This window comes from Protopterus annectens, chromosome 6.part0 (genome assembly GCF_019279795.1).
Source record: "Protopterus annectens isolate FY-2018-M chromosome 6.part0, PAN1.0, whole genome shotgun sequence".
Lineage (NCBI taxonomy): Eukaryota > Metazoa > Chordata > Ceratodontiformes > Protopteridae > Protopterus > Protopterus annectens.
The window spans coordinates 429,256,356-429,283,947 of NC_056737.1; the positions used below are offsets into that span (position 1 = coordinate 429,256,356).

The 27,592-nt window shown below is 39.4% G+C and overlaps 1 protein-coding gene across 1 annotated transcript in view; it reads right to left on the minus strand.

Moving 5' to 3' along the window:
* The window catches only part of SPTBN5 (spectrin beta, non-erythrocytic 5), a 1,783,454-nt gene that overhangs the window by 1,188,302 nt on the left and 567,560 nt on the right, over positions 1-27,592 (minus strand). The window contains exon 22 of the mRNA XM_044073536.1: positions 8,306-8,476. Coding sequence (XP_043929471.1) covers positions 8,306-8,476 — 171 coding nt within the window. The remainder of the gene's footprint in view (positions 1-8,305; positions 8,477-27,592) is intronic.

Genomic DNA, 27,592 nt, shown 5'->3' on the forward strand with positions numbered 1-27,592 from the left:
CATAGCCTCAGCTCAGGCTTCATGCCCACTAAATGGCGCACAGCTACAGTTATCCCACTCCACAAGGGTGGATCCACCTTGGATCCTGGGAACTACCGTCCCATCAGTCTGACGAGCCTGATCTGCAAGGCGATGGAACGTATTGTCATGGAACTTATAAACAAAGACATTAGCAACCTTCAAACACTGGAACCCCATCCAGTTTGGGTTTGTGAAGGGCCGATCTTGTCTCCTGAACCTGAGTGACTTCTTTGAATTTGGCTTCAGAGCTGTGGATGAGGTTAAGGCAGTCCACACAGCCTATCTGGACCTCGCCAAGGCCTTCGACACCATACCCCACTCTGGAATCATAGATAAACTTACTAAGCTGGGCATTAATCCCTACATCATTCGATAGGCTGCCAACTGGCTTACTGACAGAACCTACACTGTAAAAGTAGCTGACTCCAAATCCAGCTCTAGACAAGTGACAAGTGGAGTACCTCAGGGTTCAGTCCTGGGACTGCTCTTGTTTGGCATCTACTTCTCTGAAGTACAGGCCAACACTAAGGGACTCTGGCTAACAAAGTTCGCAGATGATTGCAAACTGGGAGCCATTATTGAATCCCCAAATGATGTGGATATTCTGCAAAGGAGCCTTACAGAAACAGATGCTTGGTGGCAGAGCCATGGGCTCAAGCTCAATGCCAAGAAATGTATAGTTATCCCCTTTGGGAAAAAACATGTACACGTGAATTACCACATAGGTGGCAGTACACTAAACAGCAAAAGTGTGATAAGAGACTTAGGGACACAGGTGGACAGTGGTCTCACCTTTGATAACCACATCACCACAACAGTCAGGAAATCCTTCTATGTGGCACACCTCCTCACTAAGGGCTTTCATCCAGAAAAAAGGAGGTCATTGTCTCACTGTACTCATCCCTTATTAGACCCATTATAGAATACAACGCCCCGTTTGGTATGTACCTCTCAAGACATCTGCAACAACTGGAAAGACCGCAGAAATACCTCACTAAAAGAATCACAGGCCTAAAGCAGATGTCCTATGCTGACCATCTAAAAAAACTCCATCTATACTCTGTTGCATATCGTCTACTCAGAGGCGATCACTGCTTAGCATACAAGGCCATGTCAAACCCAGAGCTGTTGGACATGCTACACTTAAAGAAATCCCAATCCCTCAGAGCCACATGCTCCAGGGATCTAAACCTTGTCATCACAATGAACAAAACATGCTGGAGGGATAGGTTCCTGACCCAGAGACTCCCCAGACTCTGGAATAGACTGCCCGTACATGCCAAGCAGAGCATCTCTTTGGCCCTCTTCAAAAGGAACCTTGATGATTGGATGGGAGATAGGAAATTCACCCCGGGGATCACGTCAGTCACCTTGCTAGACAGGGGTCCAGGGAAGTAAATATCGTGGGAAGAAATAGCCAGGGAATTGTTATGGCTAGGCTTGTATAGGCCCTAGGGCCGATAGCCTAGTACCAGCCTATGAACCTATGAACCTATATGTAAACATTAGATGTTGATTTGTAGCTTTGAAAAATTAGAAGGTTCAAGAGGGACAAGGGTGATTGTGAAAGGGATAAAGTATTTATTTGGAAAAAGCAGAAATGTAGTGTGCATTTTGTAAGATGCAAAAATTATTCTACTGTAAAGGCAAAAGGGCATGCAAACACAAATGATATGACTCAGTCAACTGCTCAATCCTGGGCTATGAGACTGTAACTGATTTATCTAGCATTGAAATGGACCCTGAGTCTCTGGAAATTTTATTAGTAAACAAATGATTCAAATTAAAGGGACAGCAACCACTGCCAAATTGACGTGATGGCAGAAAGCATACAAGCAAAACAAAGAATGCTGAACCTTTTCAAAAACATGATGAAATAACTCAAAATAATGACTTGGTTGTTAACCTCCCTAATCAATGTTTTTCTTTTGATCAGATTTCACTATTGAATAAAGGCTTATCAATATATAATCTTTCTAGAAATTATATTAGATTTAATGGCATTTTGTTGTAATTTAAAAATGAAGTATTGGTTTGTCGCCCACAGACATATTCTGGGTGAAAACAGGTATATTCTTTTCCTTTTAGGAATTTGGATTTTAATCTACCTTTCTACCCTCTCACGTCCAAATGTTTGAACAGTCTATTTTTAGAGATAGCAATAATAAATAAGATGTGATATTTAAAAAAACATCTCACACAATATAACTGTTTTGGAATATAGAGCTGTACATGATTTGACCAATAATGATGAACTTGTCATCACAAATGGTGACAAGAGTGGTGCTGTGGTTATCTGGAGCACACAGTATTATGTAAGAGAGGGTGAAACTCATTTGCGGGATGGACACATCTATTTACTGTTGAATTTGGATCCTACACCTTTATTCACAAAACAGTCAGATGATTTTATTTCTGCGGCTGCTCTCCAAGACATTATTACTGAAAACCAAATACCATTTAGTTGAGGATGATCCCCAACACCAACTTCTTTCCCTTCCCCCAAAATTCATAAGTCATCTACCTGCACCTGATCGAGCAATAGTCTCTGATAAGGGTTTCCTTACCAAACCAGTTTCTGCATTTTTGTAACTATACTTAAAACCCCTTGTAGACCTTACACCTGTTAGACTGAAGGCCGTTACACATTTTCTTAATGTCATGAATACAAGTAGATTTACCACCTCATCTCTTATGGTTATACTAGACATTAGGTCTTTATATGCCAGCATCACCCACAGGAGAAGCATGGCTGCAGCTGAATATTTACACAGGTCTGGTCTATATAATCCTGAATTTAATGTTTTTGCTTTCATTTTTACACCATGTTCTAACAGAGAATGTTACAGACCAGTGCTATAGCCATGATGTCCAGTTTTGCCTTGATTTACACTGATATATTAATGAAGCATTTTGAGGAGCTAAGCATATGGAATGTGGAAATGAATAAGTTCATAACATATGTCAGTGCATGGTTCCATTATTTGGATGATTGTTGGTTGACATTCAATGATGACACTTCACTATTATTGTTGTTTTGTTATGGAATGTTTTGATGTATTGGTCACAAAGTCAGTAGATGGTACTATTAACACTACATCAGAAAACCTTTCTGCAGAAACTCCCTTTTATGTGTGGCAAGTTGGTATCCAAGACATAATTTCCCAAACAAATACCTAAGTCACGGTCTTTAGACTTATCAGAATGTGTAGTGACCCTGTAAATTTTGAAAAGGAGGCTGATGCCCTTTTTATTAGATTTCAAATACAAGGCTGCACTCATAATATAATTACAAAATATGAGCAGAGGTCAGCGATGTAGAGAGAGCACAAGCATTCAGTTACAGGCTTGAAAAAATGCACAGCTAGTGACAAAGGATTTTCTTAACATATGATACCAAATTCATATTATATTAAAAACATTATTAAAAACCTTGGCTAATAACTGCAGGGGATAGATGTTTTGAAAACAATTTTTTTTATTTCTGGTGCCTAGTGTTTCCCCCCACCCACATCTTGTATAAGTACCATTAAGGCACAGTAATGAAGAATTCTCCCTGGTGTCCTAGTGTTCCCCTGACCCTCGCCATTAGTGTTCCCCCTGGTGGTTAGTGTTCCCCTAACCCATTGTTGCAAGCTTTGCTTCTTAGTCCAGGGGTGTGTGAAAGGATGACAGCTTCCCCAAAATACATACACATATTCACACAGTCACACATTCACTCCATACATGTCCATACACAGCCCCCTGCCCACCTGATCGCACTCATAGACACACACACCCATTCAAACACATACATACACACATACTTTGTCACCACCTGACCATAAAACTCTCCGGCACTTACATCAACTGCAATGGATAAATAATGCCCATTACTATGAGCGGCCAGGAGTGGCAATGCTACTTTATGCAGCCGAGCAATGTGGTAATGTGTAAAGGCCTTGCTGCAGGCAGTTCCAAAGGAGAGCACATAGCTAATCAGCACATGCCTCTTTTGCAGAATGCCTCATTAGCATGTAATGTGGCTTTGGAAATATGTATTTTAAAAACTGCAGCATCATAGGGATAAGTATATTCACACTTATTATATTTACGATTGGTGATTTATTGTATATGAATGCATTTGTAGAACCCAAACTGCCTAGAAGAAAGGTATTTATAGCCAAGCTTGGCAATTAATATAAATGCAAAAAATCAGGCAAATAAGGTGAGCATGTAACATACAGGCTATGACTAGGTCATTAATCATAGCTAGGTTTTTGGAGATCAATAAATTCAACTTGAGACTGAAGCTCAAGAGGTGAAGTGTTTTTATACTCATTTCAAGAACATATAATGATAACTGGTTATGATTGAAGAGTGGACCTTAATGTTGTGTAATAACAATGGAGTCCTAGATGCCCCTGTGTGACAACACCACAGAAGACTGAGTATGGAAGCTCAAGGTCCATAAAGCAGGTGGTTGACCTGAAGTGCAGTCCATATCTTTTCAGGTATCTCTGTGACAATATAAGATGTATTAACAGCTTTTAAAATCGTTATTTGGTGTTTGATACCATTGCCATGTGACTGCCATGTGAGTGGGACAGCAAGGTTCACTTAATTTTATAACAGTACTGTTTATATGTAAGAAACTGCTTATAACATAGAGGATTATGACTGGTTTGATGAATCATAACCAACTTATTATGTGTTCGAGAAACAGATGTCAAGAGATTCACCTTCATAGTGAATCTCGAGAGGTAAATGTTGGCATCCATCTCGAGAATACATAATAATGGGTTATAATCAGTGACCCAATCATAATTCCTTATAGTGCATAAAGCTTTATCTGCTCCATATACTTTTAGTTACAGGGAAAAAAAAGCCACTAAGTGTTTTGCCTGCTTTGAAAGCTGTAAAGCACTTAATAAGAGTTGTCAGAAAGACAGAGTAAGACAGACATTCTGTTATGTTTCAAAAAGTTAGGGACACATTACCGTCTCTGACAGCAGGCCGAACAAATCATTTATTGGTCAGTACTGGCAGAATTAACTGCCTAGTGCAATACCAGATCTTAACAAGTGAAGCAGGGGTTGCTTAACAATTGCTAAGATCAGGTCTTGCACTACAGAAGAGCTTAACTGAGTTGTCTTTTTCTGGATACTGCAGTATAATCATTGCACTCCATGCACTACAAGCATATTCTAGTTAGGTTCTCATTTATGAATCTGGATATAACAAGGCTAGTTTTATCATTCTCAGAGCATAATCAGAGTGCTGTAGATATTACATAGGGTATATTCTAGTTTATTATGCAATAAGCTTCAAGATATTAAGGAAAAATTAAGGGAATGAGAAAGAGAAAATAAACAGCACGTGGAGGCAAAATGGAAGCCACAATATATTAATTAAGAAAATATGAAGTTAAGGAGGGTGGTAGAAAGTAGGTAGGCCAGGAATGGCCAAGGGATGTAAGAAGATTATGAGAGGAATGAGGGATTAAGAAAGCCAAGAATAGAGGGGGTAAAGTGAATTAAGACATGAAAGGAGAATGCACAGAGAAGAGGAGCAGGGAGTGCAGAAGGAAACAGAAGGTAGAATGGGAGAAAACCTTAAGGAAAGGAAAGAGGGAAGTAGATTGGAGAGTTATTAGAATACGAACAGAGGATGTAATGAACTAAAATGAGGCAAGGTAAAGGGGGAGGAAGGCAGAGAGGAGAATGACATATGGTAAGAGTAAAAATAAAAGGGTGTGTAAGATGAGACAGTTCACAACAGAAAGTTACCCTTTAGGTTAAGTATAGTGCAAAAGGTAGAAGGTATGAGGAAACCATGTTGAAGTATGGACAATTTGGACATTCATTCATTCAGTCATTCATTTATTCACCACAGAGGTGGACTAGTCCAGTGGCCATTTTCAGTCATGACTTGTGCTCAGTTTGGGCAAAGCCAAAAATATGGGAGGACAAAGGGCCAAAATCAGGGCCACATTTTAAATATTGCTTTTATAAACATAGAAAGTTGACAGAATAACAGTTTTTGTTTCTGAAGGATAAATGAAACTCAGATGTATGTCATTATTTAGTGACTTCTCTCCTCAATGGTTGTCAGAAAATCCCAAATTTTATGAGGAAAAGGCAAATATCCGTATATTCTGTGAAAAGCTGGACATTTGAGAGGTATGGCCTGTATTGTTACCTGACTGCTTTAAGAAGATGGAATTTTACAGCATATTTAAAGGCCTCAGGTGCATCTTGGGATTTTACTTCTGTCGGGAGGTGGTCCCAAATGGCAGAACCTATTCTGAAGAATGCTCAAATACAGGACCAGCATGATAAGACATGTTTCTTCACTGAAGTTTCAAGCTGCAGTGATAGATGAACGTTGTTGAGTTAAAGAACAAAGTCTATTACAGAGTGCAACAGCATACTATGAAAACATGAAATCATTACAGCACTTATTTCATATGTAGGGCCTGCAATTAAAACTTCTTTGTAGGACCTATATAAGATCACATACCAGTTTATACCAGGAAAGGATAACTGTCATGTAGGTATAATCAAACTTATAACTAAATTCCACCTGAATCACAAATAAACAAATGTATTACTTGTTTTGGGACTTTTTTGTTATACCAGAATTGTTGTGAGTGATTAGAAACAACACCTACGAGTGTCTGCTGTTTCCAATATGGAGCCGGAGGTATATTTTATGAAGAATGCTGGGAGATCAGGACTGGAGGAATGTAATGAAAATGATATACACTGGTATCGTTTCATTACTGATGCACAGATCACAATTTGTGTGCTGATTCACAACCAATGTGATATTAATTTGAAAGAATGGTTAGGTGTTCCAGAATATATCCTTGCAGGACATCCTGGAAAAGAAGATGGGATAGATATTAATAGCTTCTATCTTAATGCTTGGGATCTGTCAGCAGTGAACTAAGATAAGGAAGGGAAACTGAAATCTAACAAGCCTAGTCTGCAAAGCAAGTAATCATAATTCAAAACATTTTCAATATGTCAAAGCAATGCAGTGATGAGATGAACAAAATTATTATTATTTTTTTCTTTTGCAGGGTTTCGGTGTTGGCCAGCAGGGAAGCACCATTTCAGTGATGCAGTCTACACCCAGATTGCAAGTCTGCCAGTCAATGAAAAGTGCTCATAAACTGAAGACTGCTGATGAAATTATTTATTCTAGTATTTTAGAAAATGGAAAAGCAAAGATTGGGCATGAAATTATTCAGCTCTACAGAACTATTAAACTTGTGGGTGGGGGGTGAGGAGTGTACAATGGCTTTCTTCCATAGCCTGGGGTCATACCTATTTAACCTTTTCAGTAAGAGAGTGAGGGATTGACACACAGAGGGAGCTGCAGCTTGTTAATACTTGATATGGACATTATCAATAGTAATGGAGTTAAATTTGAGCCGTGATAGGAGGTGATGAGCTTCAATGCTGCTGCTGCTGCCTAGATGTATGTCAAAACCGGGTAAGCATGCATTTTGTCAAGAGGTTAGGATGAATGTATGTCAGCAGTGTTGGTTTTTTTTTTTGAGACAGTTTAGTTTTCATAAAAGAAACAGCAAAACATAGTAACACTATGAAGGGGGGGGGGTTAATCTCCGATAGAAATTTTGTGCAGAAGTTTGGCCCAGAAGTAGTAGCTTTTTGACTCCACTATCAAAGGTATTTGGGTGAAATGATGGAAGATGACTGCAGCTGCTAGTGTCTTAGTATGTACAGTACGCTGGTGTTTCTGCAGCATGGAGTAGCCACCAGGGATTGCCTTACTCCATCATCATGGTTTTCAAGGAAGAGGTAATCCATGGGAAGGAGGGAGATGCCATCCTGCTAATATGAAAAGGTTCAAGACTATAGAGAACCCTTAAGTAGATGCCATTGGAAGAGCTGACAATGTTATCAAGGAAGAGGCATGGAAGGAAGAAATGTCAAAGACGTGTACAATGTGAATGAGGGTAGAGTTAAAAGTTACGCTGCTTCTTTTCCTAGAAAGGCCAGTAACATGCAGTTTTGTTTCTCAAGTGCAAAACCTAGCATAGTGTATATTCCTTGAAAATATCTGCAAATAAGCCAGCAGATGAAAGATGAGAGATTAGGAGATGATGTAATTAAGAATATAGACTAAAGGACTTTCTTCCAGGTGCAGCCTCCTTAGAAGCTCTTGACACCTTTAGTCTAATGAACAGTTCAGTCTTATCTATTCTAATTCATAGTTCATGAAGGGTAGCTAACACAAACATATAGTTTGGTTACACTGAGTTTGTCTTTACCTTCTTTAGCTCAGCAACTCTGCTTTGGTTTGCCATCATTTCCTTTTCCACAGCTTCATGCCGTTTCAACTTCCGGAGGATGTTAGTTGGATCCCGGTAAGATTCATCAGTGGCAATAGCATATTTTTCATCAATCCACATCAGGAGCTCACTCGCATCCCGGTTGAATTCCTGCAAGTCCATAAAGCAAAGGTCAGAGTCAGAAATGGAAATCTAAAACTGCTGCACAACACAGAATGACCTTTAATGTCTGAGTCACAGAATAAGCAATGCATGTTTTCTTATTCAGAGCACTGTATTATTACCTGAATAGAAACTGCCAGAAATCCACACTTACCTGACAAGTAAGCAATGCAGAACTTACAGTCTGTGGTAGGATCCCTACAAATGACTGCTTCATATCTGTTGATTACACCCTGTAGCCTAGCAAACCATTTTTGAAAGCAAGGAGGATACTGGGAAATACTAACATAGGTTTTGCTCCCAGTATGGAGAGGGGAAGGTGTGTGGTACTACCATGCTGAAACTCTTTGGAAAGATTCTGAACCATGGTCCCATAATCTCACAGCTGATTACTGACCAGATGGGAGGTCAACATTCCATAGTTCTGTTGATGAAAAACTAAGGGAAAAATCCCACTGTTTTAACAAAGAATACATTATTATTATTATTATTATTATTATTATTATTATTATTATTATTATTATTAATAATAATAATAAAAAACTTGCCATCCCTGCCAGTACTACTACACACAAATATGCTTCCGGAAACAGAATTGCACATCATAAAGTATACATTTTTTTCTGGGTCAAGCTTTCAAACTATTAAATAAACTGGTCTGCAAAAGGCTTGATGGAAGATGACACCCAGTGGGCCTCTGATATGCATGCATGACCCAAACACCTAATTACCCACCAAACAGCATGCAGAGTTTCACTTTCTGTGGGAGGTACAACAATGCACCAACAAAGCAGCCAAAGTAGTATGGGTCCACGCAGTTACACATATTGTGCAGCTCCAGTTTATTCAAGGATCTCTGGAGAAACTTCAGTTCCAAATAAGGCCTGTTAGATCTTTGTGGAAACTGACAGCTTAATTAAAATCGAATTGTGTGGAATTTCAAAGTGATGCAAACAGAATGGATTACTTGATTTTTAATTAACAAGTTAGACCTTTTATCATTTTATTAATCAGAAAGATCCACTCGACACAAGTGCTTCTCTTTACTTCTTTTTATGAGTGACTAGGAAGCCTTGATCTGACTTATTTGCTGAGTCACACACTATACACCTTGAAAAGGTCAGAATGCATTTTAATTTATTTATTTGTGGACCAGGTGAATGTACTTGTCTTTTTTGACCCTTTCAGCCATGACCTGGGCTACAATGGCAAGTATAAATATAATAAATATAAAATATATATATATATATATATATATATATATATATATATATATATATATATATATATATATATATATATATATATATATATATATATATATATATATATATATATATATATATATATATATCTATATATATATATGTATGTCTCTACATATATATATATATATATATATATATATATATATATCTATATATATATATATATATATATATATACATATATATACATACATATATATATATATATATATATATAGAGAGAGAGAGATATATGAAAATGTAGTGTAGCCAATCAACCAGCATGCTTGCTTTTAGGTTGTTTGAGGAAACCAGAGAATCAAAATAATTAATGGTGGTGAATGCAGGCTAGTTGACAGGGTTACTCCCATCTGCATTGGCATGGTGGATTGTCAGTGTCATTACTACCTTCTTGGGTGAACCCTTTATTTTCTTATATTCAAACACTATCCAGGGTTCTGTTCTTCCATCTGTAATAGGTATCTGGAACTCTTCGTCCTGCGGCTACTCTTAGGGTACAGTATTCTAATTTAAGGTCAATGTGTAACAAGACTGCAACTGTCACAGATCAGTTACACCCCCCCACCCCCCCAATTATGAACTGAAGTTATTCTACGGTTTTAACTGTATCACTCTGTAGCTTTTTCCATCTCTGAATCTTGGATCCTTCAGTTCCTCCCAGTAGATGGCTATGAGTCTCTTGATGTATTGCTTGAGGACTATAATAGCTTCCTGCCCTTAGCATTAGGTTTTCTATTCTGAGGTTATGTTTATCCTGTTCACAATGATCTCCTATGATGGAAAAGGGTGCAGATTTGAGCACCAGTTATGTTAGGCAGGTCTGTGGAGTGGCCATCTTGGTTTAGAGGAGCATTAAACCACTTACCATGCAGATATCACTAATACAAAGGTGTATTTTTGTCTAAGTAACTCTCTGTAGCATCATATTGACCAGTCACTTTTTACTGTATGGTGGAGGGGCTATGCAGGTCAACTTGTCTTAACACTAGAAAGGCAATAGGCACTACTAAATGCAGATATTTTGCTCATTTCTTTAGTGCCATTAGATCTGCTTTAGTGCCACTGGACCCCATGGATATTGTTTTAATAAATTTGTTTTGGTTATATACAACAGCAGCCTTGATTTTAGATACTTTGGTGCTGACAACTCTTATAGGTTCATAGGTGTGTAATAGGCTAATTGCCCTGGAGCCTTTACAAGCCTAGCCCATAGGAATACCCTGGCATTGTACCACCCAACCTAAGTTCTCAGTGCCTCTGTCAAGTAGAGTCACTGGGGTGATCCCCAGGGTGAATTTTCTATTTCCCATCCACTCATCAAGATTTCTCTTGAAGATGGCCAGTGAGGTGCTCCGCTTGATATGTATGGGAAGTCTATTCCATAGCATGGGCAGCCTCTGGGTTATGAACGTGTCCCTCCAGCTTGTTCTGTTGATTGCATTAATGAGGTTGAAGTCTCTGGAGTGTGTAGTGCGGAGGGATTGGGATTTCTTTAGATGTAGCATTTCTAACACAGCTGGGTCATACGTGGCTTAATGTAAGTCAAACAGAGATCACCTCTAAGTAGGTGATATGAGACAGAGATTAGTTGGAGTTTTTTTGAGTCTGTCCATATAGGACAAGTGTTTAAGGCCTAGGATCCTCTTTCTGAGGTACTTTTGTGGCCTCTCCAGTTGTTGCAGGTGTCTAGTGAGGTACATGCCAAATTGGGCATTGTACTCGATGATTGGCCTAATGAGGGAAGAGTAGAGGGAGATAATGACCTCTTTCTTCCTGGATGCAAAACCCTTAGTAATGAGATGTGCCACATAGAAGGACTTTCTGACCAGAGTGGCAATGTGGTGGTCAAAAGAGAGGTTGCTGTCAACCTCTGTTCCCAGATCTCTTATAATGCCTTCTGTGTTCAATGGACTACCATCGATGTGGTAATTAATGGGAACTGGGTTTTTCCCAGAGGGGATGACGACACATTTTTTGGCATTGAGCTTAAGGCCATGGTTTTAACACCAGTCATTGGTCTCAGTGAGGCCTTTCTGCAGGATATCAACATCACTTGGGAAGTTAATTATGGCACGCAACTTGCAATCGTCTGTGAACTTTGTCAGCCAGTGTCCCTTTGTGTTGGCCTGGACTTCAGAGAAGTAGATACCAAACAGGAGAGGAACCAGGACCGAACCCTGTGGGACTCCACTCATGAATGGTCAGTAATCTGACTCTTCATGGTTTTGACTGTTTTAATGCCAGCCCATCCTGTTCTAAGTCCTTGAATAGTGTTTGATATTCTGACTGTGATGAGTTCATGGCTACTGTCTCACATTTGTGACCAAAAACCTGTGGATTGGGTACTTGCCCATCAAGGTTGGTCATGACTAGTCTTCATGTTCTGGGACCAATGATGATTTTTTCAGATACAGGTTATGTCCTTGAGATTAGGGATTTTTTCTTCAGTATTGATGGAGGCCTTTGCCATCCCAACTGTCAAGAAACCTGCTTTAGAGCCTAATACCCATGACAATTAACACCTACTCTCTAACCTTCCTTTTATAAGGAAGATTACTGAGAAGCTTGTCTTTAAGCAGCTTTAGAACCATGTTACAGTTAATGGGCTCACTGAACCCTTTCAGTCCAGATTTTGCACTTGCCATAGTACAGGAATTGCTCTTGTTTGGATAGCTAATGATAGCTAATGATCTTCTTATGGCTAGAGACCACTGGTACTATTCAATATTGGTCCCCTAGAATCTCCCAACAGCATTTTATATCACTGACAATGGCCTTTCGATCGAGCAGTTACAATCTTACTGTGGTCTCTTCTCTATGGCCTTTACAGTGGTTTATATTTGTACCTTTCTGGCTGTTCTAAAAAAACTCTGTTCTTGGTTGAGTTCATTTTCATCCCACCCCTTGAAATATGGTACACCACAGGGTTCTATCATAAGCCTACTGTTCATGGTTCATATGCTTTCACTGAGAGATCTTATTAGGAAAAGGGAATTGGCATATCATAGTTATGCATATGACATGCAGATTTACCTCTACTTTCACAAAATGAGAAGGCAAGTGTGTATTCTCTGGCTAATGGACTTAAAGCCACCAATTCTTGACCTTCATGTAATCGGTTGAAATTAAACACCTCCAAAATCAATTTAACTTCCTAGTTTCCTTGCATATAGTAGAAATAGGCTTGATTTTATTGAAGAAAGTGCATAATCCAGGTATTATCATTCTTTGTAGGATGCAACTTCAGGAACAAGTGTCTGCTGTTGTGAAAACATTCTGTTTCCATTTATGAATCAAGATTAGGCACTTCTTGCCTCAAGCCAATTTCTCAGTAGTAGTTCATACTTTAATTTCCTTCAGGCTAGATTACTGCAATACCCTTTACATAGGATGTTCCATCTTGCCAAATAATTTACTTGTACAAGTCATTCATAGGTTCATAGGTAGGTATTAGGCTATTGGCCCTAGGGCCTATACAAGCCTAGCCAAAAAGGTATCCTGGCTTTCGCTACCCAAGAAAATTATTTTCCTGTGCCCCTGTCATGCAGAACCACAGAAGTGATCCCCAGAGTGAATTTCCTATTACCCATCCAATCATCAAGATTTTTCTTGAAGAGTGCCAATGAGGAGCTCTGTTTGACAGATAGGTAGTCTGTTCCAGAGTATGGGAAGTCTCTGGGACAGGAATCTATCCCTCTAGCATGTTCTGTTTATTGTGGTGACAGGGTTTAGGTCCCTAGAGCATGTAACTCAGAGGGATTGGGATTTCTTTACGTGGAGCATGTCCAACAGCTCTGGGTTTGACATAGCTTTGTATGTTAGGCAGAGATCGCCTCTGAGTAGGCGATATGCGACGGAGTAAAGCTGGAGTTTTTTTAGTCGGTCTGTGTAGGGCATCTGTTTGAGGCCAGTAATCCTCTTTATGAGGTATTTCTGTGGCCTTTCCAGTTGTTGTAGATGTCTTGTTAGGTCTGGGTTGCCAGATTTCCAGCCCCCCAGGTAGGGACAAAAAAAAAAAAAAGAAGGTCTCTCACGGCAAGTAAAGACCAAAAAAAAAAAAAATGTCTCATTAAAGAACAGTAGCACTGCACTAAACACGGAGCTTCTCGTGTTTAATGCATTGCAGTTCCGCATTCAACACAAGTAGCTCTGTGTTTAGCGATTTTTGATTGGCCCATATACCGGCATATGGGCCAATCAAAAATCGCTAAACACGGAGCTTCTCGTGTTTAATGTGGAACACAAGAAGCTCCGTGTTTAGCAATTTTTGATTGGCCCGTATGCCAGGTATAAGGGACAATCAAAAAAAAAAAAAACCAAACAAAGCGGAGGCTGGCCGGGATTTAAACCGGCAGGGTGGGACTCGGGATCGGGCTGCTGATCTCGGGACAGTCCCGCCCAAATAGGGATGTCTGGCAACCCCGTGTGAGGTACATACCAAAAGGGGCATTGTACTCTATAATGGGTCTAAAGAGTGATGAGTAGAAGGGAACAATGACCTCTTTTTTTCTGGATGAGAAACCTTTTGTGATGAGGTGTGCCATGTAGAAGGATTTCCTGACCACTGTGGTGATGTGATTATCAAAGGAGAGACTACTGTCCACCTGTGTCCCAAGGTCTCTTATCACACTTTCAGTGTTAAGTAGACTACCGCCTATGTGGTAGTTCATGGGTACAGAGGTTTAACCAAAGGGGATGGCAATGCACTTTTTGGCATTGAGCTTGAGGCCATGGCTTTGACAACAGGCATCTGTCTCAGTGAGGCCCTTTTATAGGATGTCCACATCATTAGGGGTTTCGATTATGGCTCCTAGTTTGCAGTCATCTGCAAATTTAGTTAGCCAAAGACCTTCTGTGTTAGCCTGTACCTCAGAGGAGTAGATACGAAACAGGAGAGGACCCAGGATTGAACCCTGTGGTACTCCACTTGTCACTGGTCTGAAGTCTGGTTTGGAGTCTGCTACTTTCACAGTGTAGGCTCTGTCAGTTGGCAACCCATCTTGTGACATAGGGATTTATACCTAGTTTAGTGAGTTTATTTATAATTCCAAAGTGGGGGATGGTGTCGAACGCCTTGGCGAGATCTAGATAGGCTGTGTGAACTACCTTACCCTCATCTATGGCTTTGGTGACTGCTTCAAAGAAGTCTATCAGGTTTAGGAGACATGATCTGCCTCTTACAAACCCAAACTGTGTGGGGTCTAGAGTTTGGAGATCTCCAATGTCTTTCTTTATGAGTTCCATGATGATACGTTCCATGGCCTTGCAGACCAGGCACATCAGGCTAATGGGGCGGTAGTTCCCGGGGCCTGTTGTGGCCCCCCCCCTTGTGGAGTGGGATAACTGTCATGGTGCACCATTCAATGGGCACAAAGCTGGAGGTGAGGCTATGATTGAACATGGTACCTAGGTGGGGTGCCAGTTCATTCTGTAGTTCATGTAGAAGGCAGCCTGGGATGTTGTCAGCTCCCATGGATGCTGTGTTCTTGGCTTTGGAGAGTGAGGTTTTCACCTGGGCAGCCATGATTACAGGAGCTTTGCATTCTTCCAGTATAAAGATGGGCCCTTTAGGGGGTGAGAGGGGGTAAAGATAGCACTAAACCTATCTGCCAGGATGTTGGCAATATCAGTTGGTTCTGTATATTTAGTGTCATTGTGCTGTAACTCAGAGCAGATCTGAGTGTTGCCATTGAGATTCTTGACATAGCTATAGAATGCTTTGTGGTTGTCTTTAGAATCAGTGGCAATTTTGCTTTCATAACTAGCGTTGGAGGATTTTATGAGGGATCTCAGCTTCTTACTGAGGCTGACAAGGGAGTTCCCTCAATCATGGGATTTTACTCTTTTTTGCAACAGTTTCTTTCTTCTGTTGTAGAGTTTGTTTATAGCAGAAGACCACCAGATTGGCTTCCATTTTTTGGAGGATAGCATCTTGGTTCTGTTAGGGATAGCATGATCCATGCACTCGTGTAAGTGCTTCTAAAGTGCATTTGTGTAGGATTCAGCAGTCGTACCTCTATTGTCCATATGCATGGGTGTAGTGAGGTTTACCACTTTTGTATTAAGAAGCGTCAAGTTGGCTTTGGATAAATTTTTTACGGTTGTTTTCCTAATGGGGGTGGGAGCAGGATGTGGATGTCTAGGGTGATTAGCTTGTGGTCGGATCTGACCAACGAGGAGCTGACCTCTGGTATGGAACACCAGTCACCATGTTGGTGATGACAAGGTCTAGGATATTGCTGCCCCTGGAGGGGGTGTTGATAAGTTGATCCAAGGTGTTAGAATTGATGAATTCCAAAAAAACATTGAGCAAAAGGTTTGGTAAACGAGTAGTTTTCCCAGTTAATGGTGGGGTAGTTGAAATCACCCATTATTAGGGTGTTGGGTTGTACCTTAATATTTTCCAGTGTATCAAAAAAAGAGGAGTGGGAATCCTGGGGTATGGTGGGGGGTCTGTAGCAAGCTACAATCTGGATTGCGGAACTTGGATAATCTTGGATGCATTATGCTGAGCAACTAGCTTGGAGGTGTGGATATCCTTAATGAATATGGACACTCCTCCACCTTTAGTGTTTTTATCCGGGTTTGGTGGCCGAAGGGTGTGGTATGAATTATAGCCTGGTAATGCAGGGGTGCTCTCTGGAGCTTTGAAACAGGTCTATGTCACTACACAGATGTTGATGTTCTCCATTTTAAAGAGTGTGTCGAGTGAGTGCATTTTGAGGTTTAGACTTCTAGCATTGAGTAGCATTACCCTCAGATTTTGCTTGCTTGTACCTGTTATGGTGGTGAATTTGTCATTTGAACCTTGCCTAAAAAAGGCACTATAGGGGTGGCAAGAGCCTTTGCCAGTATCCGGAATCTCAAGGGTGACAGGTGCAAGCCATCTCTGGCAAAGCAGCGTGGTCTGTCGATCATGCCATCCCAGGCAGACAGATAGTGGATTCCCTTAGAATGACACCAGAAGCTTAGCCAGTTGTTGAAATCAGTCATTTTGTCCTTGTACTGTGGTATCATTCTGGGTGATGGCATGCTGCTACTCAGGGCCAGGGTCGTACCTGCCTGGGCTACAAGATTGGAGAGCTCCTCCATGTCTCTTTTCATGTAGTCCAGGGAGGTACGTCTCAGGTCATTCACACCAACAAGACAATGACAGAGTCATATTTGTACTTGTTGTGGAGTGACCTGAGTGCGTGCATTATGTGGCAGATCCTGGCACCCGACAGGCAGCTGACAGTAACTTTCTCCTTGTTTAGCCTGGTGAGTGGAACATCAGTGTGCCTGACTATAGAGCTACCTATGACTAGAGTGTTGAGTGGCACACTGAATATGTGGACTATGTGTCATTTGGGTTGTGTTGGGGGGTGGAGGTTGCTTGCATTTCTGCTTTGGAGGTCTCGGTTGTTTGGGCAGATTTTTGCTGAGAGCGTCCGCAAATGTAGGTGTGTGTTTTGGTGGTGTAGGTTTTGAGGGACTATGTGATGAGTGTGTTGTGGTGCAAATGTTTACCTTCTCCTCTTGACTATCTAGTCCAGTCTTCGGTGAAAAGAACTTTGCTTACAGTTTGGCTATATAAGTGCATCTCTCACAGGTCATAGTGTTGAGTGGTAGGAGGAGAGGGTTGTCTGTGTACATGAGGCAATTGCTGCATTGTCCTAAGATGCCCAGATTCATCAGGTAGACAGGAGAAAACACCGGGAGCTGACCTTTAGACATGCCTGGATAGGTGCTTATTTATTAAGTACTAAAAACTGTTTTCCTCTAGACAAGTGAGGAAATTTGAGTGCTGTAGTCATTTGTAGCTTATTTAGTGCTTACAACTTGTTCTGAACAAGTGCTGAGCTCAAAGAAACAGATTTGAGTGCTAAAACTAAAAAGCTGGCTAGTTGCAAGGGAAAATTTGAAGAGCAGATTTTATGGTGCCAGGAATAGTTTAACCTAGTTAAGTGTGTGTGTGGGGGGGGGGCTCAGGAGCTTACAAACAGTCCTGGATATGGCAAATCTGTATCTGGACAATACTTGTTACAGGAAAGGGGGGAAGTAAGCTTAGAATTTTTTTTCAGTAAAATTTTTTTTTCAGTAAAGTGGAAATGGAGAAAGCTGGAACAGAAGTTAATTCAAGATTGAGAATATGAGTGGGTCGGCCTTCGCAAATGTTCTCTATTAGATTGAATGAACTAATGACACTAAACTGGGAGGAGTGTCACAGATCAAATATACAGTATGGGCGGGCAACTGCAAAGCCACCAAGTATAAGAACACCACAACACTAGAGAGGGTGGGTGGGAAAACTATTACAGTTCCTAGCTGTAGCTACTAAATGAAAGTTTTAAACAGATCAAGGAGCAAGCAGACTCTAGAGAATGCTTTTAACTGTAAACAAACTAGATTAGTACACAGCACAGAAACCTCAAAAAATCAAAAATGCACAGAAAAGTCTGGATAGAGCACTCACAAACAGAAAATACAACTCTCAGTATGAAGAAGCAATTTACAGTTAAGTAATTCAGTAAACTTGCAATTAGAGTAATGAAACAGTATCTAGCAATGAAAAATACAATTAAAACTGTATAAAACAGTACATAAGGCAGTGAAAGTAAAAAAAGCTTTATAACAGTGCAAAATGTAGTAGATTAACAGTATAGCACAATTATAAGCATTTCAGAAGTGCAGTTCAGTAAAATAAGTGTAAGAAATAACTTATCCTGCTCTTGGAATCTTAAGGAATTTCCGCTTAGTTTCAGTAATGAAATACCATCCACAGCCTGATAAATACAAGCACAACCTTTTCAAGACACAGGGTTTATATACCAGTAAGGATGGAAGAGTTACAAGATCAAATTACTACTCAGCCCCTGCTTTTACCCAATCACTCATACTACAGAAGGCCAGGAGGCCCTGTTACTCTCAATAATAATGAAGACAGACTATCAGCAGAAAATGGCTGCCAGAAACACAGGAAACTCAAACAAAACTACCAAGCCTAGACAACAGCAGGCCTATATCAACATTATGCCACCTGAGCAGAACACAGAAACCTCACTTTAAAAGCATAGAAAGAACACTCACAAAAAATACAGTTAAAACAGTATAAAACAGTACATAAAGACAGTGAATCAGTAAAAAAAAGCTTTATAACAGTGAAAAATGTAGTAGATTAACAGTATAGCACAATTATAAGCGTTACAGAAGTGCAGTTCAGTGAAATAAGTGTAAGAAATAACTTATCCTGCTCTTGGAATCTTAAGGAATTTCCCCTTAGTTTCAGTAATGAAATACTATCCACATCAGTGCATTATCCCTATTTTGCATTGGCTGCCAGTTCAATTCAGACTTAAGACTATGGTGTTGGTGTACGTCTCTCTTCATGACTTGGGTCCCACTTATTTGAAAGAGTTTATGGTGCCACATACCTCTACTCATGTTTTGCAATCCACCACTCATGAACTGCTAATGGTTCCACAGATGTGTCTTGAGAGGTCAGGTGTTCATTCTTTAGCCATTCAGGCTCCCCACCTGTGAAACATACTACCTTAATGGCTTTGGGAGTCTCTGTTCTTGGTCAGCTTTTGGAGGTCAGTAAAGCCTTACCCAACTGTAAATGGAGTGTGAACGTGTAGCTAAGGAACTAATAACCAACAGAAGAGGCTCACATAGTATAATGAAGCGAATGGAACAAATGAGTAGTGAGCAACTCCAAAGAATCACACCTACGGTTTATGTCTAAGGTTATTCAATCCTTAGACAGTGCATTACCCGTGTTTATCTTTGGACCTGTTGTGTTCATTGGATTTGCTATTCATTTGTTGGATTCACTTCATTACACTGCATGAGCCTCTTGTGTTAGTAAAACCTTATCTTTTTCAGATTGTTTTTGAAGCAGTGGAATAACTTGTATTGACTTGCAATTATATTTTAATTCTTTTTTCATCTTACTGTTCTATGTAAACTATTGTTGTTTTACTATTTTCAGTTGTTCTATTTGTTTTTACTATATGTATTTGGTGTTTTCTTTGATAAAACACCAAAATAAATTTGAAGTTTTAAGTTTTTTTTCCCACTAATCACATCAAATGCTGTGATTAGACTCAGATCATCAGCATATAAACTGAATGCATCTTATATAATCTAATAAGCTAAGATATCACTATACCACTGAAAAATATGTGTCCATGTTAAATGAAATGGTCATTTGGAAATGACTTTTTATATGAAGCAGACCAACAAAAAGAACTGTTAAAACAAGTTAAATCTGAAAAAACGTCTCTTTACTATCTCTTGGGAGTATATTTCCACATGCCTGTAATAATGTCTAAAGTGTGTGCAATGTATACATAAATAAAATATTATGACTTCCTATGAAATATTTAAAAACTATTGCAAAGTATTACCTAGTATTACACACATTATAATATGCATCATGCAGCAGTTAGACTGTAAACAAAAAAAGTTTAGATCCCTAGAATGATGCAGTCAGAAGACTGTCGGCAATATCATCTAATGAGACAAATTACCATAAAATACTCACCATTGTCATTTCATTATTATGTACTGAGGGAACAGTATTGCAGTGCAACAGATACTATTTTATCTAATATCCTTTATATGCTGTCAATGTAACACCTCATCTCTTTCATACACATCTACAGCTTAGTGCTATCAAAAGTAAAATCACATGAATGTTATCAATCCACACCACAGTACAGATAACAATGTCTTGGTGATATGTGACTTAAAAGTCAGGCACACAGATTCTCCACTCATAACTCTAGGCAAAGTGAGGGATTATGGCAAACTGTCTTTCAGGTTCCAGGATCTCAGACATCACAAGAGCTGTGAAAACCCTTTCACCAGACAAACATGATTATGACATAGTCCTTTCATTAGACATATAGGACTATGGCATAGTGGTGACCCACATGGGAGTGAAAGACTTAGGATGCAAAATTCTTAAGGACATGCAGAGAAAGACATAATGGAGCTCTCCATGCAAGTGACAAATACATGCAAGACAATGGTCTTGAGTGGAATCTTTCCTTTTTCAAGAATGATGCCTAGGTACAAAAGAAAAGATAATTGGCTTCAACAACTGGTTAAACAGTTGGTGTCATTCCAGGGTGATCCAGTGTGTGTCAACATAAGATGAGATGCTCTACAGTCAAACTTGCTTCATCAAGGATGGCCTGCACCTCTTGTTTCAAGATTTATGCATATTAACTAAAACTTTGCTGCCCCCATAGAGCCTTTTTAGGCAGAGACCAAGTAATGGACTTTGCAATGTAACAACCATGTCTAACCCAAAACTGAATCACATAAAGGTGGGTCTTCTCAATGCCAAAAGTCTCAACAACAAATTGCCCAATCGTATGACACTCCTACATTTGGAATGCATTTGTGTTTGTGTGATAACAGAATTTGTTTAAATTCAAGGAAAGCATTCCCTCCATAACAGGGTTTTGTGTCTACCATTACTTCAGTCCTGACAGTAACTTTAGCAGCATTTTCATATATGTTAAGGATTACATCATCTCCAGATAGGTTCCCAGAGACTCACAGACTGAAAAGACCAAACTTCAGCTAACCCTAAACAGTGCAAGCTATCAACATATTGCCTACTGTAGGACACCCTCCATGTCCTCTGATGATCATGTAAGATTTCTGAAGATACTACATCAACTCCCTGTTAACAAGAATTCCATTATACTGGAAGACTTTAACCACCCCACAATAAACTGGAGCACCTATGCCTGTGATGTTGGGTATGCCTAGAAGTTCTAGACTTAATAAATAAAAACTCCCTGAAACAAATATTTGCCACACCCACTATAGGACATTATATCCAAAAGGTGGTCCTTATAAACATAGCCTTTTCAAGCACTATGCCCCTATTGCCTCCCTCCCCGATTAAGTCAGAACAGAAACTTGTAACTTTCACTTTCAAAGTGTCTAAAACCCTTACAGTAAATATTTTTGAAATAATGGATTTCAAATGCACTAACCTCATCCAATTCTCCAGTTCTATAGTGTGAGGGTCTAAATTCACTTATGACAACAACAGCTCTGACACTGATGCAGCTGATTAGGATGGATGCCTTGACTGGAGCTAAATATTATGGGGCAGTCAAAGACAAACCACCCTTGTGGTCTACCAATATAAATGCATTTTACAAGAAAAGAAAAAAAACCCACAAACTATACTGTAAATATTCAGAACCTCTCATATCAAGGATAGCATCAAAATACTATGAAAAACTAAAGAAAAAATATCAGGTCTGCTAAAGCTACCCACGAATTCTGGTTAGCATCTAAAGTGAAGGACAATTACAAATTCTTCTTTAGCTGTGTTGGGAAACTAAGGAAAGCACTCAGCATTACTCTGAACTTATTCTAATGGCATTTCTCATCCAGATCCAACTGAAATTGTTAATATACTAGCAAACAAAGTCAGTGCGACCATCTATTTTCCACATATCCCAGAGTCTGTTTGCTCCTCTCATTATCGCCAAGGAATATTTAGGAAAATTTTATCTAAGAGCAAATTACTTTTCTATGGGGCTGACAATATACCATTTTTAATAAATGGCAGTAAGTATATATTTGCAAAGTCTCTCCTAGACCTTTTTTACCTAAGTCTAACTACAGGCTTTGTCCCTGAAGTTTGGCACACTGCAGTAGAGTCAGGGTGGCCCTATCATTGACCCAGGAAATTATATACCTTTCAGCCTGATAAGCCTCTCATATACACATGTGGAACATATTATAACTGACCTAATAAACTAGAGTATCATATATGTTAATAGATGTGATCCTTAGCAGTTTGGCTTTGTCAAGGGAAAATCCTGCTTAATGAATCTGGTACACTTAGCATTCAATGCTAAAATCCATGAGGGCATTGTAAGCAGACTAAATGCTTTATCAAAAGAGTCATTTGTTTTTAGATGGATAGCAAACTGGCTAAGTGATAGAACCCACAGAGTATGAGTGGCAAGTCCTTCATCAGATAGTATAAATGTAACCATCAAGGCTGAGTGTTAGGGCCCTCCTTTTTGTCATTTAATTTTCCAATCTTTATCCAGGAAAACAAGACATTTTGTCTGGCTAGGTTTGCACATGATTGCAAACTGGTGCTTATTGTCAAGTCTCCCTCTGATACCCATACCTAGCAACAGGTACTCATGCTCATAAATACCTGGTACACTGACACTGGGCTGAAATTAGACATGAAAAAGTGCCCCACCATCACATTTGGTAAATCCCTCCTTTCAACATGCACTATCGACAATGCGCCACTACAAATGAAAATGTAACTAGTGACCCTGGTGCTTGGGTTGATGATTCCCACTGTTTCAATCATCATGTGATAGTAGTAGCCAGAAATCCATTAATTGCCAAGGAAATGTCATTCAGATCTAAAGAGGTCATCATCACCTTTTATCATCCAATAAGGCTAATTACCGAGTATTATGCCCCTTTGTGATACACTTCACTAGACACAAAGCAACTAGAAAGACCCCAAAAGTTCCTCATGGAGATCATCCCCAGCATGAAAACCCTGAGCTACCAAGAGAGGCTGGAAATACTGTCCCTGTATTCGGTGCTTTACAGAATCTTGAGCGGTGATCTATGTCTAACCTTCTGCATAGAGACCCAGGTGGCCTGGATCTCCTGGTTCTCTGTAAGCCAAATAATTCCACTAATATCAGAACTGGGGACCTAAATCTTTACCAGCAGGTAAATAAAATGAATTGAAAAGACAGCTTCATCATGTAGTGTGGGAAAAACGGTCCCAGTAAGTCAAACAGTGTGATACACTATCTTCCTTCATATGGAACCTGAATGACTGGACGGGTGCCTAGAAATTTACCCTGGGTTTGACTGTCATCCCGGAGAAGTGAGGATACAGACTAAAGGTATGTACTGGTAATGTGGATATGGTCATGAGGGGTCTATATTAGAACAGTGAAGTTTCAAAACTTCGAATGTTCTAATATCGAACCCTATTCAGCGAAAGCTGAAAATATCGAAGTAACAGAAAACCGAATTTTTTCCTAGGGAAAAAATTCCATTGTCCATTTCTGTTGCTTCAGTATTTTCAGCACTGTGGTGGAAAGTTACTGGTCGGGTTCAGGTAAGTGTGCAATTGAGTGCGGGTTAGGTTAGTTAGAGTTAGGGTGCAGGTAAGGTATGTGTCCGATTGTTGTGGACGTGAGATTTAGGGCGGGTTAGGTGAGTTAGGGTTAGGGTGCTGGTTAGGTATGTGTGCAATTGTGTGGACGTGAGGGTTAGGGTGGGTTAGGTGAGTTAGGGTTAGGGCATGGGTTAGGTATGTGTGCAATTGTGTGGACGTGAGGGTTAGGGCGGGTTAGGTGAGTTAGGGTTAGGGCATGGGTTAGGTAAGTGTGCGATTGTGTGGACGTGAGGGTTAGGGTGGGTTAGGTGAGTTAGGGTTAGGGCATGGGTCAGGTAAGTGTGCGATTGTGTGAATGTGAGGGTTTGGGCGGGGTAGGTGAGTTAGGGTTAGGGCACAGCTGAGGTGAGTGTGCGATAGTGACAGACCTTAGGGTTAGGGTTTGGGTTAAGGTAAGTGGATAGTTAGTGGTGTGTGTATAGTTTAGTGTAGGGTTAGGTGTAAGATTTTAGGTGTATGTGTGTGGATTGCTGTTTGTTTGGTGTGATTGTGTTGTGTGTATGTGTTTTGGAACAGCAAATTTTTTATCCTAGGAAAAAAATTCACTGTTCTGTATGTTTGATGTTTTCAGCTTCCGCTGAATAGGGTTCGATATTAGAACATTCGAAGTTTTGAAACTTTGATGTTGTAATATGGACCCCATGAGACTATATTGGCTTAAAAATGCCTACGATTTCCTATAAGGTCCCATTTTGTGAATGGGGTGATTAGTCAAGCTGTGCACTGCACAGGGCACTTTCATTCCTCATAAGTACAGTGAACACAGAGCTGAATATAATAAGTTGTGGGTTGTAAGGAGCAAAGTCCCTGCATGAGGTGTGTTTGTGTAGCACTAAAAAAAAGTGTTTACAACTTCTGTTAATATCATTTTGGATCAATTCTTTTGCCTGAAATGGCATTTGCATACATCCCACAGGCACCCTAGACACAGATTTGAGAAAACTGCAGTCTCAAATTACATGCTCAAAGTTTTTTTTTTGTTACAGAAACACATGCTTAATGAAAATAAGAACTATTTAACACAACTAGTCTGCAAATTTTTTCCTTAGTTCAATACTGAAAGCAATAGATTATCTATACTCCATTCTTACGAATACAGTTCTGTTATGGCTTAGCCCTCGCAGTGTATACATGTCTCTACTGTTTTGCAATTTTCGTTTCTGAACAACAACAGCAAAAAAAAAAAAACAACATGCATACTGCATTTCCTGTGGAACAGCACATCCCAGGGCTGGCCTTTCTTCCACATAGTTTCATAATATGTGCTTTAGTTCATATACAGTGAGTTATGCAAGTATGCCAGTGCCCTTTTACAGATAAGTTATCTTAATGGCTTTATATCACCCCACCTGCTTCCTTGTTTTACGAAATGTATGGCAATCTGGTAGGCATGTGTTGGCATTTTTGCTGGTCTTGTACTTGTAGAAGCTTTTTTATTTATTTATTTTACATTTGTTGACCGGGCTAGTCTAGCTGGATACATGTCCATTTTCAGTAGAGGCCCGGGGGGAAAGAAAACACACACAATAAGAAAGAAAAAAAAATACACAAACAAATGGTAGTAGTAGCACATGATATAGGCAGAAAAGAAGATTAGATACATATTACATAAATAAAAAAATAAACTTATTTCATTTATGCTCATGCTACAGTGACATAGCTTTCAATTTTTTACACCAAAGATCAAAGACAATGCCTAAACAGACTGGATACAAAGGTCAAAGATCTCTGGAGCAAAAAAAAAAATATATATATATATATATATATATATATATATATATATATATATATTTATTTATTTATTTATTTTTTTTATTTTATTTTTTTTATTTATTTAACATTTGTTGACCGGGATATATATATAAAACATTGATTTAGTATTTTAGATAAAGTCTCAAACTCTCATGTGCTGATCTGTACAGTTTTATCAACCACTGTCTGTTCTGCATTATGGCTACACCTCCATGACCAGAACCCGAGAACTAAAGTCTCTCTCTCGCAGATATCTTGCGTTGTCTGGTGAACAAATTCCTTAACAACCTGGAATATTCCTAAGCAGTGGCTACTGTTACAACTCATCCATCTTGCAATATCCTAGATGCATCAGTTTGTTTACTTTTTTTTTTTTGCACTTGAATATTATCTGCTGCTTTCTAAATGTAAAGGCTACATCTCATTCTAAACTTTCACCTCCCACCCTGTGTATGATGTAGATGTACTGCCATCAGAAAATCATATCTTGCTTACTGTCTTTCTAAAATCTGTTTTAAGAAACCATATCATAGACTACCACAAGAATTTAAATACTAGCGACATAGAAACCTCTCAAACTCTTTGCACAAGAAATCTGGACAAGCCAAAATTAATGAGTACAAAGGACTAAAATAGGGACACATTCAAAATTATGCTCTTATAAATTTAGAAAGTTGCTAGAATAAAAGGTGTTGTGTCAGCATACAGTGTCTAAAAGACAGAAGTCTGAAACTCAAAAGTCTGTCATTATGTACTGACTTCAATCCTTGATGATTTGTCAAAAAAACACAACTTTTATGAAAAACAGACCAGAAATAAAAGACAACAAACCTGGACATTCTGCAAAAATCTGAACAGTTGGTAGGTATAGTGACCTCCTTACCAGGAGGAGGAAATGATCTAAAATGATATAAGCAGTAGTGTTGATGAGAGAATGTGGGAGAACATTGAGGGCATCTCTGTGGACTGAGTGTTACTGACCCGTTACAATTCACTTTGTTTCTCAGTCTGTCTTCACACACAAACCTCTCCGAAGTGTTTTTATCTTCTTATTTACTTGGCATGAAAAACAGTCAGAAAAATTAGTATGCTTAATGGACAGAACACTGCCAGACAGGCCACATAAACAAAACTAAAAAGGTAGGTTTGGTACTGGGTGCAGGCAATACTCTCTTAATAAAATAAATCTCAACCAACATATGTCTTCGTGTCACAAGGATACTTTTTTCAATATTTAAGAGAGACATAACCAGTGAGTGCCTATAGGTTAAGAAAACTTAAATGAAGACTAAAACCATCAAATAAATCTTTTAAGTTTTATTGTAAATGCAGTATATTTTACATGTTAATGTAGTTCATAGGTTCATAGGTTCATAGGTTCATACTAGGCTATCTGCCCAAGGACATTTATAAGCCTAGCCCAGTTATGTGTGGCTTTACGCCACCTTTAGTTTAGTTGAACTATGCCTATTATTTTCTGAAGTAATCCCTGGGTATATCTATCTCTCCCATCCATTGGTCAAGATTCCCTCTGAAACAAGGCAGCAGGTGCTCCTCTGCCTCACATGTTGTTTTTTGTTCCACAGCAGGAGTCTAGGGAGTGATGAATCTGTCCCTCCCCTCCTTCTATTAATAACCATGTCAAAGGTTTAAGTCTGAACTTTTGGGGCCTTTCCAGCTGCTGCAGTGTCGGGTCAGGATACATTCAATGGGGCATGTACTAAATCATAAGGTCTATTGAGTGATGAGTACAGGGGGGATGATGACCTCCCTCTCTAGATGTGTCAGTTACTGATTTAATAAGAGTTTAATATCTTTATATGAATTTAATAATATGCTCTTAGATGCTTTTAATAAGCTATAAACAGTCACTGCTTATATCTGTTTTAAACATTT